This window comes from Mesoplodon bidens (genome assembly GCF_964165515.1).
Source record: "Mesoplodon bidens genome assembly, chromosome: 6".
Classification (NCBI taxonomy): Eukaryota; Metazoa; Chordata; class Mammalia; order Artiodactyla; family Ziphiidae; genus Mesoplodon; species Mesoplodon bidens.
This window is the reverse complement of record NC_138162.1, coordinates 5790989-5806103: the sequence shown is the minus strand read 5'-3', so window position 1 is coordinate 5806103 and position 15115 is coordinate 5790989. Positions and strand designations below refer to the sequence as shown.

The 15115-nt window shown below is 57.3% G+C and overlaps 1 protein-coding gene across 1 annotated transcript; it reads left to right on the top strand.

Moving 5' to 3' along the window:
* Positions 1 to 597: 597 nt before the first annotated feature.
* On the top strand, positions 598 to 14130 carry PRDM12 (PR/SET domain 12; the record flags this gene model as incomplete). Its single annotated transcript, XM_081237264.1, has 5 exons — positions 598 to 820; positions 2587 to 2777; positions 4239 to 4394; positions 12205 to 12316; positions 13727 to 14130. 5 exons carry the CDS (start codon positions 598 to 600, stop codon positions 14128 to 14130), a joined length of 1086 nt encoding a protein of 361 aa, XP_081093390.1.
* Between the last annotated feature and the right edge of the window lie 985 nt (positions 14131 to 15115).

The following is a 15115-nucleotide window of genomic DNA, read 5'->3' as shown; positions in this document are numbered from 1 at the left end:
GCGGGAGGACGCAGGGGGAACGTTCCGAGCGGCCCGAGCGCCCCCGCCCCTTGAGCTCTCGCGGTGGAGGCTCCTCGAGCCGGGCCGGGTACAACAAGTCTGTCCTCCGACGTCAGGGGGTCATTAATAACCAATTAGGAGGGTCACTGCGGCTCCTATAAAGGCGCTGAGATTTTGCCAAGGGGAAGACCGTCCGGGCCGGGTGTGCGAGAGGCGAGCGCGCGGCCGAGAGCCCCTCGCCGCCGTTTCTCTGAAGCCACCCGCCTCCCACCCACCCCGCACCGCCCCCCTCCCCGCACCCGTCTCCGCCTCCACCCCTGGCTCTCCAGCCCTCCGCGCCGCCTCTGCCATCTCCGCAGATTTCTCCATCTCTCTCTTCATTTCTGCCTCGCTCCCCCTCGTTCACTTTCCTCCCAGCCACCCCGCCCCCCGCCTCCCACTACCTCCGGCGTCCTCGTCCTCATCCTCCTCGTCCTCGTCCTCCCCCATCCCAGCCCTCTTCTCTCGCCCTTGTGCTCCCCACTCGCCCACCACATCCCCGCCTCGGCCCGGCCGGCCGTCCGTCCGTCCCCGGCGCCGGCGAGCCCCGGGCCGCCCATGATGGGCTCCGTGCTCCCGGCTGAGGCCCTGGTGCTCAAGACAGGGCTGAAGGCGCCGGGGCTGGCGCTGGCAGAGGTCATCACCTCCGACATCCTGCACAGCTTCCTGTACGGCCGCTGGCGCAACGTGCTGGGCGAGCAGCTCTTCGAAGACAAGAGCCACCACGCCAGCCCCAAGACAGCCTTCACCGCCGAGGTCCTGGCGCAGTCCTTCTCGGGCGGTGAGTCGCGCCGTCGAGGCCGATCGCATCCCCTCCTCCCCGCGGCCCCTGATTCCCGGGCCCACACGCGCAGGACGCGGCGGGGACACGGGGCGTCGCAGCAGCTCGCGCCAATCTGGGCGTTCCAGATGCTGCGTGTGACTCAGTTTCCCGCGAGCCGAACCAGGGAGCGAGCAGCCAAGCCCGGGCGGGGAGGGTCCGGGGGAGGGGGGCACCTCCACCCCGCGCGGCTCGGTGAAGAGATCTCGGCGTCCAGGCGGCCGGGCGCGCCGCCCCCGCGCTTCCCCATCCGCCCCTCACCCCTTAGAGCCGGCGGGTTCCCGGCATTTAAAGCCTTACTAGGCGTGTAATAGCAGTTGACTCAAAAAGAAGGGGTTTTAAATTCATTTAGTTAACTTGGGCTTGACCCGCGAAAGTTCCCACTTAAACCAAGAACTTTAAAAGGCAGCGGGGGCTGGGGAGGGGGCGGAGGGCGGGCGGACGGGAGGGAAAGCCGCGGAGAGAGAGACGGAGAGAAAGAGCCAGAAAAGTTTCTTTTCTTTAAGATGTCTCAAGTTCTTACTCCTCATTCATCAACCCGCAAACAATATCTTTCCCCGGCGCTGGCATCTCTGCGCGTCGCCCCCTTTTCCCCCTTTACGATTTCTGTTCCTCTCTTAATTTACCGTGCAGACTAATTCCACTTCCATTCACGCTATGTCAACCATCTAATCCCCCCTTTTTGTAAGGGGAATTCCTCGGCCCCTTTTAAACAAGTCCCCTCCGCATTGAGCTACAATTTACTGCTACAGCATTCTTCCAGGGCTAATGAATTTAGAATTAGCAATTTCTTTCGAATGGAGCCGAATGAATGCGATCACTTTAACAGCGTGACAAATTGCCGGCCGCGCCGCAATGGACACCGTTTAACCCCCCCTTTCAGCTGGCCCGCTGGCCGGGTATTTTCCCAGGTAGCTTAGAGGGGGACCTTGTAAGACACGGAGGCCGCCCCTGTGCGCCTCGCCGCTCCCACTCCGGCTGCCCGACCAGGCGGGGGGACCCCCGGAGGTTGCGGGCCGCCCCGGCTCTTGTCCGCCCAGAGAGGCGACTGCGCGGCTCGCCTCGATCCGGGCACTGCCCTTCCTGGCACCCCGGATCCTGGCGGCGGCGAGGGACCCAGGCGCGCCCGGGGTCACCCAGAGAGCGCGAGACACGGCCCGCCGTCGCCCGCGTTTCTTTTGAGCTTCCGCCGCCTCGAAACTAGGCTTCCTTCCCGGGCGCTGCCAGCCCGCCCCGGGCGCGAGGCCCGCCCCCCGCACCGCGAAAGGAGTCAGAAGCCCTGACCGCGTCCTGGGTCCTCCGACTGTGCCCTGTGCTCGGTGCCGCGACGCGCAGTGAGCGCCGAGCGACGCACGATCGGCCCAGAACCAGACAGGGCGAAAGAGTCTTGGCTGGGCCGTCACCCCCTCGTGGGAGCGGGCCTCAGTTTACCCATTGGTAAAGCCACGCACTGCGGTCGGCTCAGTAGTTCTTAAACTTTGCCGGGGTGGAGGGCAGGGGAGGTTGTGGGTGCTTTGAGAATTCGTGGAGAGACTAAAAACAAAAACAAATGCAAACAAACAAACAGAAAACTCTCCTCGAAATGAGTCCCAAAGCACCTCTTGCTTTCGGAGGGTCCCCGGGTTGCAATCAGAGGAGGCTCGGGTCGCTGAGCCTCCAGCCCCGGGGAAGAGCCGGGCCTCCCCTGCCTCAGGCTCTGACCGGGTCCCCATGCCTGGCGGCCACAGAGGTTCAGAAGCTGTCCAGCCTGGTGCTGCCGGCCGAGGTGATCATCGCGCAGAGCTCCATCCCCGGCGAGGGCCTCGGCATCTTCTCCAAGACGTGGATCAAGGCGGGCACCGAGATGGGCCCCTTCACCGGCCGCGTCATCGCCCCGGAGCACGTGGACATCTGCAAGAACAACAACCTCATGTGGGAGGTACGCGCGGGCTGCGGGGCGCTGGCTGTGGGCTTCGGGTGGGGCCCAGGCGTCCGGCCGCTACTTCCGCCCTCGCTGGAAGCTGCGGGCGCCTTGGGCCAGGCCTTGACGCTCCCTGAGGCCGGATCCTACGCCGCCTGATGCCTGGAGGTTCTTCCCCAAATCGCGAGGCGAAGGCGCTCTCCTCTGGCCGGCCCTAGGGATCACGTCTGTTGTTAGGTCCGCTTCATAGAGGAGGGCACGGAGACCCAGAGAGGCCGTGCCCTTTGCCCAGGGTCCCACGGAGAGCCGGCAAGCCACTCCTGGGAGCCACCGCCCAGCCACCTGCATTCTTTCCCTCACTCCAGAAGCAGCAAGGAAAGCCCCTCAAAGCCAGCCTGGCCTCGGGGTGAGGGTGTCTGGAAGGATGAAGGGAGCCTGTGCTCCTTGGGCCTCGGGCTTCTCAACCCAAGCACAGTAATGGCATTGGAAATGAACACCGACTAACCGGCACTGAGTCGGCTTTCTGAGCGCTGGGCCTACATTCCACCAGATTACCTCAGCAGCCCCATGAGTTATTATTCCCATTTTACAGAAGGAAACTGACCTTCCATCCAGGCTCTTCTGACCCTCCTCCTCCACAACTGTGCCAGATGCCAGGGAGGGCCCCCCTGGGGACAAAGCCCCTCCCAGAGCACTTCCTCCTCTTGGGGGTCTCACCTTGAGGAGGCCAGGCTGAGGCACCCTCTCCCTAATGTCATTTCCCCTCTTCCCCCCATGGCTCCCCACCATAGCCCCCACCGGGCAGACCATTAAGGAGACGAATGGGCCAAATCCTGCACCCGGTCACGGGAGCCAAGGAAGAGAGCAGAGGGCCATGAGGCCTCTCCTAACCTCACCTCCTCCCACCTCTGGAGGCCTGGGCCGTGGTTCCCATCTCCCGTTGTTGCTGGGTTAGGAAGTTGGGGTCCAGTTTGGTTTCTGAGTACTTTTGGTAGCTCCCACAAAGGGGGCCTGGGCCAGGCCAGGGTGACACAGTGAGCCAGGCTTCCCTTTCTAGGCTCTTCTGTGTCCCCCGCTGAGGTCCTGGCCAGTGCCCTCCGCTGCTTTGGGGAGCACCTCTGCATCCCCGGAGAACTAGCTGGAGTGGATGTCACTTTGTGTGCTCAGTGATCTCTTGGAGATGCTTTTCATCTGGGGATGGGGAGGACATGGCAGCAGGAGCCTGTGGGGCCCTAGAGACTGACTCCCTGTTGGCCACTTCTAGCCAGCTGGCCTCAGGCAAGTCACCGTCCTGCTCTGAGCCTCCCTTTCATCGGCTGGCAAACCAAGACAATAATAGCTGCGTCCACTTCCTGGGGCTCTTGTGAGGATGGAGAGACAGAGTGTGTGGATGTGCCCAGCCTGAGGCCTAGCCCTGGCCACGGGCGGCACACGTGACCCAGCCCCGCCTCACCTGGCTCCCGATTCACCTGCGCCCAGGTTTTCAACGAGGACGGCACGGTGCGCTACTTCATCGACGCCAGCCAGGAGGACCACCGAAGCTGGATGACCTACATCAAGTGCGCACGTAATGAGCAAGAGCAGAACCTCGAGGTGGTCCAGATCGGCACCAGCATCTTCTACAAAGCCGTCGAGGTGAGTGTGTGTGGTGTCGTGTAGGGAGCAGCGCGTGCAGCTGGCGGGGGGCGGGGGAGCCGGGCATCTGTGTCCAGGGGCCGAGGGGGAGAGAGGGGCGTACATGCTGGCCCAGCTGGCCCTGCCCAGGCTGGAGGACTGAGGCCCATGCATCACTGTCTCTGGGAGCACGACCTCCAGGGCAAGCTTTCTGCTGTCGATCAGAAAGGACAGGGCTTTCCACTTTATGCCGTTGTGAATATCATGAGCACCTCAACTGGGGTCCCCAGATAGCTGCTGAGGGGGTGCTGCGGTTGAGAAGCCATAGAAATACAGAGAGAGAGACACCAGAAGGCAGCCCAGGGAAAGCATTTGGGTGGGAGAGAGGGCGTTGTCTCGGCAGCATCTTGGTTGTGCGTGGCCTGTCACCGGTGACGGGTGGACCTCGCGCGACTCTAATCTCAGCTATCATGTCCTGATCGCTTGTGGCGTCGGGCTTTTCCTAGACACTGTATGTGCATTATTGTATTGAATCCTCACGTATTTAATCCACAAGGGAGGATTCTGTGATTACCTACAGTTTGCTGGGTCTCACTTGATGGCTGGCAGACTCAGCAGCTTTCATGGGCATGTGTGAGGGATGCGAACGCTAGTGTCTGAGCTGGGTGAAGCTTCTCAGACGAGAGAGAAAGGGAGAGATTAAATAGCATATCCCATGGTGGGTGGGAGGGGCTGTCAGAGGAGCTGGCCAGGCCCAGGGCAGGGAGAGGTTCAGGCGGGATGGGGAGAGAGGTGTCCCCAGTGGGGAAACGCTTGGGCAGAGGCAGACAGGCTCGCAGCGTCTGGAAAGCTGATGATAGCACAGAGCAAGCCGAGTGGTGGTAGCCGGGCGGTGGTAGCCGAGGCAGCCATGCTGTTAGGACCCTCCCTGCACGTTGTCTCTTGGCAGGACATTTGCTCAGCGTCCCGCCCAGGAGGGGGCAGGCAGCCCAGCTTCCCTGTGGCAGGTTGGTGGCGAGTGCTCGGCCCGGGTGGTGGTGGGGCTCTTCCCCCAATAGTCCTCTGGACCCCACGCTTCTGCTCCTCTGGAGGGAGAAGCACGGTGCCCCTTGGGGTGCGGCTAGGCTTGGCTGAGTTTGGAGGTGTTCTGAAGGAGCGCCCCGCCCCAGGCCAGAGAACGACTCTCCTTTCGTTTAGTCCGTTTTCTTCCTGTAACTCAGAGCCCCATGTCTCTCTAAGGCCCCGAGGGGCACTGGACAGCTGTCCCTCAATAACCAGGCCCCTGGGAATCTTCCAGGAGTGACAACAGAATGGCCTTTGCCTGGGCCCTGGTGTGGTCCAGCCAAGGGCTGGACCTGAGGAGAACCAAGAAGGGTAAAGAAAGGTTGGGACTTCCCTGGCGGTCCAGTGGTTAAGACTCGGCGCTTCCACTGCCGGGGCCTGGGTTCGATCCCTGGTCAGGAAACTAAGATCCTGAAAGCTGTGCGGCACAAAAGAAAAAACAAAGAAAGGTGAGCCGTTCTTGGACTGGGGTTCAAGTGAGGTGGGACAGTGCGAGGATAGGACGGACGGTGGCCCAGGCTGAGGACTGAGTTGTTTCTTGTGACTGTTGGCCGGGCGGCCACCCTGTGGGAGCAAGGGCCTCGCATTAGACTTCCTAGGACCAGCCTCACGTGTGGCTGAACCTCGCATCTGGCAGAGAGCACCCCCTTTACCTGCTCAACCTTACACACGGCCTCACATTTGCACACTGCTTCCCGGCCCCCCTGAAACAGATGAGATGGGGGACACACAATCATTCCATGCCTCCACGCAGACATACGCACGCTCACACACACACGTGCTTACACACAGGAGAGAGGGTAAGGATGCTGATGTGATTTTGGCAAAAGGACTCCCCAAGGCGTCAGATGCGGAGGCCTGAGTCTCATCTTGCTGTTCAGGTCATACTGGCTGAGAGCTGGACAGAGTCAGGAAATATTAATAGACGTTTATAGAGAAATTCAGAGTCAGAGGACAAGGTGGCTGAAGTGTATCTCCACGGAGGAATCTAAGATTATAAGATTTTTTAAAAGTCATCTACATCTGATCAGGAATTTAAGTTGAAAAAAGAGGATCGGGAAAACCTACCGTATATGATCAAGATAAGTAGATATCACCGGTTTGGCTATTCGTGCTTTTACAGAGTTAGCAAGCCGAGTGCTGGAGTGAGGAATAAGGAAACACAAAATATCACCCATTTTACTTTTAATAAGTGAAGTTAGGTACATTTTTCGTGGTGGCAATTTTCTTAAAGCAATGTGTCAAAATGTCAGACGCCACTTACGGGACCAACTGCGTGTCCAGGTGTGTGTGACTACTGTGCAGCAGGGCTCGGCCAGAAGAGATTCCTGCTGCTCCAGGCCACTCGCCGGACGCCTCTCGAATTCGTGGGCTGTTTGTTCTGTGCATGTGTGTGAGTGAGCCAAGAAGGGTCTGTGCCGTGACCTGTTTTCTTAATCTTTCCGCCACTCAGAACCACCGTGTAGATTTCATAACAGTAACCCATTACTTGCCAAAAAAAAATGAGAAGAAGCATCTTCATTCAATAAGCAGAATATACTACTGCTGCCCTAAAATTTCCCACAGATACAAAATTAACAGCCGTCCAAACAGAGACGAGGGTGATGGGTCTCCAGGCCGGCCAGTCTGTGCAGAATCCCTAGGCGGGGTTTATGCATCTGGCTGGATCTACCAACATGTTATCCCAGGCTCTCCCCTCGCTATCTTCAACCTCAGGTGCCTAAAATGACATTTCTAGAAAGTGCCCAGCACATAGAAAATGGGCACTAAATGTTGAATGAATAAGTCTTTCTCCAGGTGATGGGGGCTGGGTTGAAAATGGGCACACGGACCCTTTTCTCCCAAGAAAACAAAACCGGCAAAGAAACCAGCTGCCCCAGGGAAGCAAGAACTTTGACCCCAAAACTCAACACAAGAAAACGATTTAGGAATAAATTATGAAAATTTTGGATTTGGGAACTGGGAAGAAAATTCCCAGGCTTTTCCCCTCCTGAGGTTTTGGCAAATGACTGTGCCCTGAAGTGTGGGCTTTTTCTTTCAGCTGCTTTTCTTCTCATTTCAGGCAATTGAGGTTTGTTTTGGGGTTTTTTTCCCCTAGAGCCTCATAGCCCCATCTCTCTTTTTCTTGGCTGTATGAGGGCAAGCACCATTTTCCTTCTGATCTTGCTCACCGGTGGGTGCAGTTAGGCACTTTGATTATTAATAATCAGCATAATTAAGGATGCTACCATCTGTGGAGCCGTTACCGTGTGCCAGCACCGTGCAAAGGGTCTTAGCAACTTTGAAAAAATTGAATCCACTCAGTCTGGTGCTATCACTGTCCCTGTTTTAATGACGTTGAAACTAAGGTTCGGGAGATCTTGGGAGACTGTTGAGCTGTGATTTGAATCCAGACCTGTGTGCCCCCACGGTGGAGCCCTTGGTCACCACGCCGTGGGACCTCCCTGGCCAATATCTATTTGCTGGAACTCTATTAATTGGTGTATTGGGACATCTGTGGTACAATGGAAATTGATATTCGTCCAGATGACACTGAGGTCCTTCTAGACAAGGGCTTCTGTACCACCGGGGGACGGGGAGGACATCAGAGCCTCCTGGGAGCATGTTCAATACCGTGACATGAATTTGTATTAGGAAAACAAACCAAAACCCCCAAGCGTTTTCAACTGATAGTAAAAATTCGGAAATGGGTCAGAGCAGAACTTCTGGGCCAACAGGGAAGCTGAAGAGGCACCAGTTAGGAGATTATATAATTTGTCAGCCAAGGAGTCAGGCGCTGATATTCACCCCGTGTCTTGAGGATGTGGATTTTATGGTACAGGATGCATTTCTTTGGGAATTGCTTTGTTTATTGTGTATCCTGAGCCAGTCTCAGATCCCCAGAAAAGTAGATAAGCAGCTGATTCTCCTTCTCCGAGCCCCCGTGGAAAGCCCTGGCTGGGCCAGGCCAGAGTGTTGGCCATAAAGAAACAGGGCTACTGAGGAGGTCTGCACAGGACTGTGGCCGTTCTTTGCTCTTAGGTGATTGGCTGATGGGACCCTGGCAGCCTCTGGACAACGGTACTAAGATCTCAGGGAAGAGGCTGTGGGTCTCCCCGGCACTCCTGGTCTCCATCTCCGGGGTCATTCCATGAGGGGTGTCTGGGAGCAAGCAGATGCCAGAGGTCCAGGCCAGGAGGAGCTGCTGCTGGTTTCCCAGAGCTCTGAAGGGCAGAGAGAGACTCCAGTGCCCGGCCTCTGTGCGGGTGAGACTGCCTTCCCCAGCGCTGCCTTACAGCTGGAGGCTTCTTGCTGTCTGGGGATGTGTGTCATTCTCAATTCTAGTAGGTTCTTTTTAATAGATTTTCTCTCTTTAAAAAATATTTTTTTGTATAAACGTAATATGTGCTCATTAATTCTTAAAAAATCAGGTGCATCTCGTAGAAAATGAACGTCACTCTGCTCCATCACGCTGTTCCTCATGCACCTTAAATCAGCATTAAAAAAAAAAAAAACTGGTCTCAAAACGACAAACTCTTCTGAGGAAAGATGCGCAGAAAACCGGCCACAGTGGCTGGGTGCCCTGAGTGGGAGAGATGGTTACTTTTCCTTATGTACTGCTTTGTGTCTGTATCACTGTTTTAATTTTTAAAATGCACTAGTAAAATTAATTTTAGTGCATTTGAAAAATGTGTTAGTAAATACATGACTCAGCCTATATTGAAGCAGTCAATATTAAAGCTCTTACTGTAAAAATATGATTCCCAACCACCATTTTCTTTTTTTTCTTTTTTTTTACATCTTTATTGGAGTATAATTGCTTTACAATGGTGTGTTAGTTTCTGCTTTATAACAAAGTGAATCAGTTATACATATACATACGTTCCCATATCTCTTCCCTCTTGCGTCTCCCTCCCTCCCACTCTCCCTATCCCACCCCTCCAGGCGATCACCATTTTCAATAATAATATTCAGGATTTGTTCTTGGCTTCTCATTCACCACCATGATTGTTGTTGCTGTTATATCTGTTTTATATTTAATAATAATTGTTAGTCAATTCAAATGAAAAGGCCGGTGTTGACTTAGATATTTGATTCCCAGACTGCACGTCTGGGGGTGGAGATGCAGCTCCCACTGGCGACTTGCTGAATCTGTCATCCCACATCTGTGCTCCCCCCGGGCAGATGGGCCAGGGAAGAGGTGGCACCGGAGGGGCACTGGTGTCCAGGGAGCATGTGGGTCCAGCCTGTGCTTCTTTTTGCTTTTTTCGCTGCGCGGCTTGTGGGACCTTAATTCCCCGACCAGCGATTGAAGCCAGGCCCTCAGCAGTGAAAGCGCCGAGTCCTCACCACTGGACCACCAGGGAAGTCCCCAGCCTGCGCTCTTGATGGTCACTGAAGGCAAAGCCGCAGGATATCCTGGGCCACCCCTCACGTTCCGTGGGGACAGCTGAAGGACCCCATGTCCCAGAGATGGCTGCCAGCTTCTCTGAGCGGTTGATGAGCTCTCAGAAAATAGTACAAACAGCTTTAAGTGCGTGGCCCCGTTGAGCCCGGACAAGCACCCTGTGAAACTACAGAAGGGGCTGTCCCTGTTCTGCAGTTGAGGAAACTGAGGACCAGTGACAGAAGGCACCTTGCCCAAAGTGGCACGCTCAGCAGGTGGGGAGCCCAAGTGGACCCCGACGTGTGTGAGCCCAGGGCCTGAGCCAGGAGCCTCAGCAGGACAGTCTCCTGAAGGAAGGGGCGTGTACAGACATTTGGACAGGTGGTTGGTTGCTTTAGAAGAACCATGATGTATAAACATCTGGTGTCGTCTGAGAATTGAAACCAGGGGTTGGGACAATGTCAGAGGTGACATAATCAGAGTCTTAGAGTTGGGGGAGCCTCAGGGATCATGCTCCCCACCCCCTTCACTTGAGGAGACAAGCTTAGAGAGACAGAGTGCTTGCCTAGGGTCACCCAGGGACCTGGTGACCAAGGGCCCACCGGCACCATCTCTCAGCAGCTTCCTTCACGGTGAATTTATCTTGAATATTTTAGCTCCGTCACCCTCTTTTCTAAGGGGTTCACAAAACTCTTTCAGCTCCACCCTTTCTCCAGCAGGGCCTCCAGCTCTGACCCGCGCTGGCCTCCTTTACAGCGGCCGTGACTATGAATGACCAGAGAGGCCTCGAGGACTCTTGCTGTGGTGCCAGATTCTAACCTGCCTGCTTTCTTTGACACACTGCCTAATTTTCCTTGGGTTCAGGGACTGCATTTGGTTTTTCCATATTAAAACCCCGTCACTCCGCGCTGGTGTGGCACCCTCTGCCCGGCTCCTCATCACTCACTGTCCCTGAGGCTTGATGTGACACCCCATGGGCTGTAGGGTCTGTTGGGAAGGGGCACAGTGACCCCTGGCTGAGTCTTAGGAGGATGGACGTTGCCTAGGCTCCCTGGAGCTTCACTTCTCCCACCCCCTCCTCTCTCTGCTTCCCTCTCCTTTCAGGGTCCAGCAGGGCTGGCTGTGATGCTCTGAGGCTCTTCCTGGCTCTGACCAGAGGAAGGAAGGTGTGGTGAGCAGATCGGGGGTCTGCAGGCCAGAACCAAAGGGAATGGAAGGGAGCCTTCTCTGTGACCATGGAGGCCAAGGAGAAGGGCCCTATTCTGGTGTGATTTCAGACAGCCCTAGATGGAGTCCTGTGTGATCTTTTGTACTTCAACTAAAAGAAGACCCACCAGGAAAACAATCCAGCCATTGCCCGGGGGGCGGCATCCATTCTTCTCTGGGCAGATAAGAGAGTGACCCCCCAGGGTGGGTGCCACAGCTAGCTCCTCCGGGGTCCAGGCCTTGGGAGGCGATGGGCCTTCCCCTCTCTCGTTTGCTCTAGCTGTCTGGGGCCTGAAGGTTCTTTGCTTTGATGAATAGCTGGCTTCCACCAAAGGTGTGGCAGGCCCCTGGGCTGTCCCAGAGGGCGGGGTCAGCCTCACCTCTGGAGCAGGCCTTCCACTGCCTTCCTGGATTGTCACTGCAAAGCCCTCCCTCCTGACCACCGGCACCGTGTCCCTGGGGCAGTCCTCCCCTGGGAGCAGCAGAGCCCTGTCACCATTTGTGGAGTTCTCTGCCACAGACCTAGGACATGGCAAACGGATCTTGTTTAAGGCTCTGTGCCCCAGTATTTCCGGAGGTGGAGGTGTTCACTGAACCGAATGCTTCTTTTTTAGCTGCGTACAGGGAGTCAGGCAGAACCCTGTGATGGGGAAAGAAGGGTATGTGACGTGGCGCTGCCTCGTGGCTGCTCTGGATAAGAGATATTTCCAGAACATCATCAGGCAGGGTGTAAGCGAGAACCACAGGGTGCCCCGCAGGCCACTCTCCTTGGGAACGTCTGGCTCAGCCCCACAGACCTGAGGGCTGGCTGACTCTGCTTCCCCTCGGAGAGAAATGAAAAGTTTTCTAGCTTTCCTTCTTCCTTTACTTCTGCTTGTGGCAAGGCTTCTGTTCCACTGCTGTCAGTTTGGGAGCTCCTGTGTGGCCAGGAGACAGCTCTGATCCCAGCAGCAGAGCCAGGACAGATGCAGCGAGAAGTCCAGGCAGAGGGGGGCAGAGGGGGAGAACAACCCAAGGCCTTCCATGTCTGTGAAGCTTTGCCGGGGATAGAAAGGGACCCAAGTGTGCCTTTCTTGGGGCTGAGACTGTATCCACATCTCCATGGTGGGCACCAGGACAGCCCCTCCCGGCTGTGAGGGGACGCCCCCACCCCCGGGCTGCTGCCTTCCTGATCTCCTTTTGTCTCCTTCCCTACAGATGATCCCTCCAGACCAGGAGCTGCTGGTGTGGTATGGAAACTCACACAACACCTTCCTGGGGATCCCTGGTGTGCCCGGGCTGGGGGAGGAGCAGAAAAAGAACAAGCATGGTAGGTAGTCCCCATGAGGCCACAATGACAAGGGAGCCACGGAAGCCAGAGAGAGAGTGAGTGTGTGTGTGTGTGTGTGTGTGTGTGTGAGTGTGTGTGTGTGTTTGGCAGGGAGGCTCCTGGTCTCTGGGGACCCTGGTTCCACGTCCAGCAGCATCAAGCACATGGGACTTACTGGTTCAAGGAGGCCAATGCCCCTGGAGCCGCTGCCATGGTCCAGGCATAGATGGAAGACAGTTCTGATTTTGGACAAGACAGACTGTCTGGGGGCAGATTGGGTGGAGGTAGCAGCAGTGCGTGGTGGAGAAGCAACGGGCCAGGCAGTAGGAGCCTGGATTGAGTCCCAGTTCTGCTGTGCAATCTTAGGAAATGGCTCGGTGCCTCAGTTTACCCACCTGTAAAAGAAGGATGTTGGGCGAGATGATCTCTAAGCTCCCTTCCAGCTTTCACAATCTACATTTCCCTGCCCTGTCCCTGGTGCTGAGCCTGGCCCAGAGTAGGTGCTCAGTATAAACCTGTTGAATGAAGGCAGAGCAGAGTGTGCCTGTGTGTGTGTTGCAGCGGGGTGGGGTGGGGCGCTGATCATCACGGTAGAGACCATTTGCTCAACACCTATTTCCTGCCAAGTACTGGGCTAAACCTTCTACAGATGTCATCCCACATGGGTCCTCATAAAACCCTTGTGATATTTGGTTATCCTTATTTTTAGAGGATGAACCTGAGGCTCAGGAGCTACTGTTTATCCAGCACTTGCTCTGCAGCTAATGTTTCACAAACCGTTTCTCTGATCCTTACAGCAACCTTTTGGGCGTGATGCTATTATTACTTCCATTTCAGGGATGAGAAAAGTGAGGTGCAGTTCACTGGTACATAGTTGGCACTCAGTAAATATTTGTGGGATGAATAAATGAAAGGTTTTGGGGGGAGAGGAGGAGTTATAACAGTGGCTACCACTGATGGAAGATTACTATAAACCTGGTACTTCCCCATATCCGGCCTCAGGCAGGTAAAGTGATCAATACAGAGTAATCTTCAAAGACGTCAGTTTTTTGTGATCATCTCGTGTAGTCGTGCATAGCCCCGTGAGGTCGTAGTAGGTTCCCATTTTACGGATGAGAAAGTTGAGGTTTCCCGAAGCTAAGTCACTAAGTCCCTGAGATCTCGCAGCATGGTCTGGAGTCCAACTCCTATTTGATCCCAGGCCAGGGCTCTTGCTGCCCCTACCACCCCTCTGCCAGCGCCAGCAATCTGCGCAGTGGGCACCCGACGATCGGAGGCTGTTGGGCCCTGGGAGGGGCGCACGTGGGGGAGGGGTACGGGGAGATCAGGCCGCGGCCGCGCGGGTTCTAACAAGGCTGCTCTCTCTCTCCCCCTCCCCGCCTACCCCCCGGGCCCCGCCCGCGCGGCCAGAGGACTTCCACCCGGCGGACCCGGCGGCTGGCACCTCGGGCCGCATGCGCTGCGTCATCTGCCACCGCGGCTTCAACTCGCGCAGCAACCTGCGCTCGCACATGCGCATCCACACGCTGGACAAGCCCTTCGTGTGCCGCTTCTGCAACCGCCGCTTCAGCCAGTCGTCCACGTTGCGTAACCACGTGCGCCTGCACACGGGCGAGCGCCCCTACAAGTGCCAGGTGTGCCAGAGCGCCTACTCGCAGCTGGCCGGCCTGCGCGCCCACCAGAAGAGCGCGCGCCACCGGCCACCCAGCGCCGCGCTGCAGGCCCACTCGCCCGCGCTGCCCGCGCCGCACGCGCACGCGCCCGCGCTCGCCGCCGCCGCCGCCGCGCACCACCTGCCGGCCATGGTGCTGTGAGCGCCGCGGCGCGCCCGCTCCCGCCCGCGCGCGTCTCCGCCGGCCAGCCCGCCGGGGCGCGCGGCGGGGCTGCTCTCCCTCCCGACTCGCGCTCCCTGCGGCACGCGGCCGCCGGACCGGCGCTGTAGGTGCGCCCCAGAAATGACGCCCAGGCATACACTCTTCGCCCCGTTTCGCAGATGAGGACGCTGAGGGGCGACTTCCTTTTCGCCCAGCTGGTGCAGCTGCTCGGCCGCCTCCTCTTCAGGGGATCCCCATGCTCGGCCTCACCCCTGAGTCTCCCTCCTCTTGTGGAGTCGGCTGCCCAGGCTGATAGCCCCCTGGTGGGTGCCAGGAGAGGGGACCGACAGTCTCCGAGGGCCCTCAGCGGGGAAAGGGGGCCCTCACCACCCCCACAGAGAGCTGCGTGTTGGGATGGAGCTCTCTGTCCCAGTGTGGGCAGCGGGCCCGGGCACTACGCGCATGTCTCCTCCTACCGCCTCTGAGACTGATATCTTGCAATGTCAGGACTCAAGGACGCGACCTTGAGAGTTGGGGACTGAAGGGGTTCAGGAGCAGCCAGAAGAGGCCGGAGAGACCTGCCCTTTCCTGCCAAGCGGGCCCTTCTCTCCTTCGGGCCACCTTCCCCCGAAAGTCGGCTCCTTGGGGATGGACGAGGCACAAATGTGCCAGGTAGGCTGAGAATGAAGGCAAAACGGAAATCCACTATGGGGACCCCGGGAAAGGCCCTGCCCTTCTTTGGGCCTCCGTTTACCCTTTCCCCATCTGTAAAATGAGAGAGTTGGACCAATGCCTCCTCCCCTTCGGCTCTGACATCAAGCTTGGAAAGAGGAATTTTCCCGCCCCTCCTCGCCACTCTCCGACCCGCGGAGGCCAAGACTGGCTTCTCAGCCCGGAAAGCATCTCCGAGCTGTGCGGGATCCCGGGAGGTTCCGCCCTTGCTCTGTCCCAAGTTTCCCCAAGCTCCGGCCGTGGGCGCCCTCTG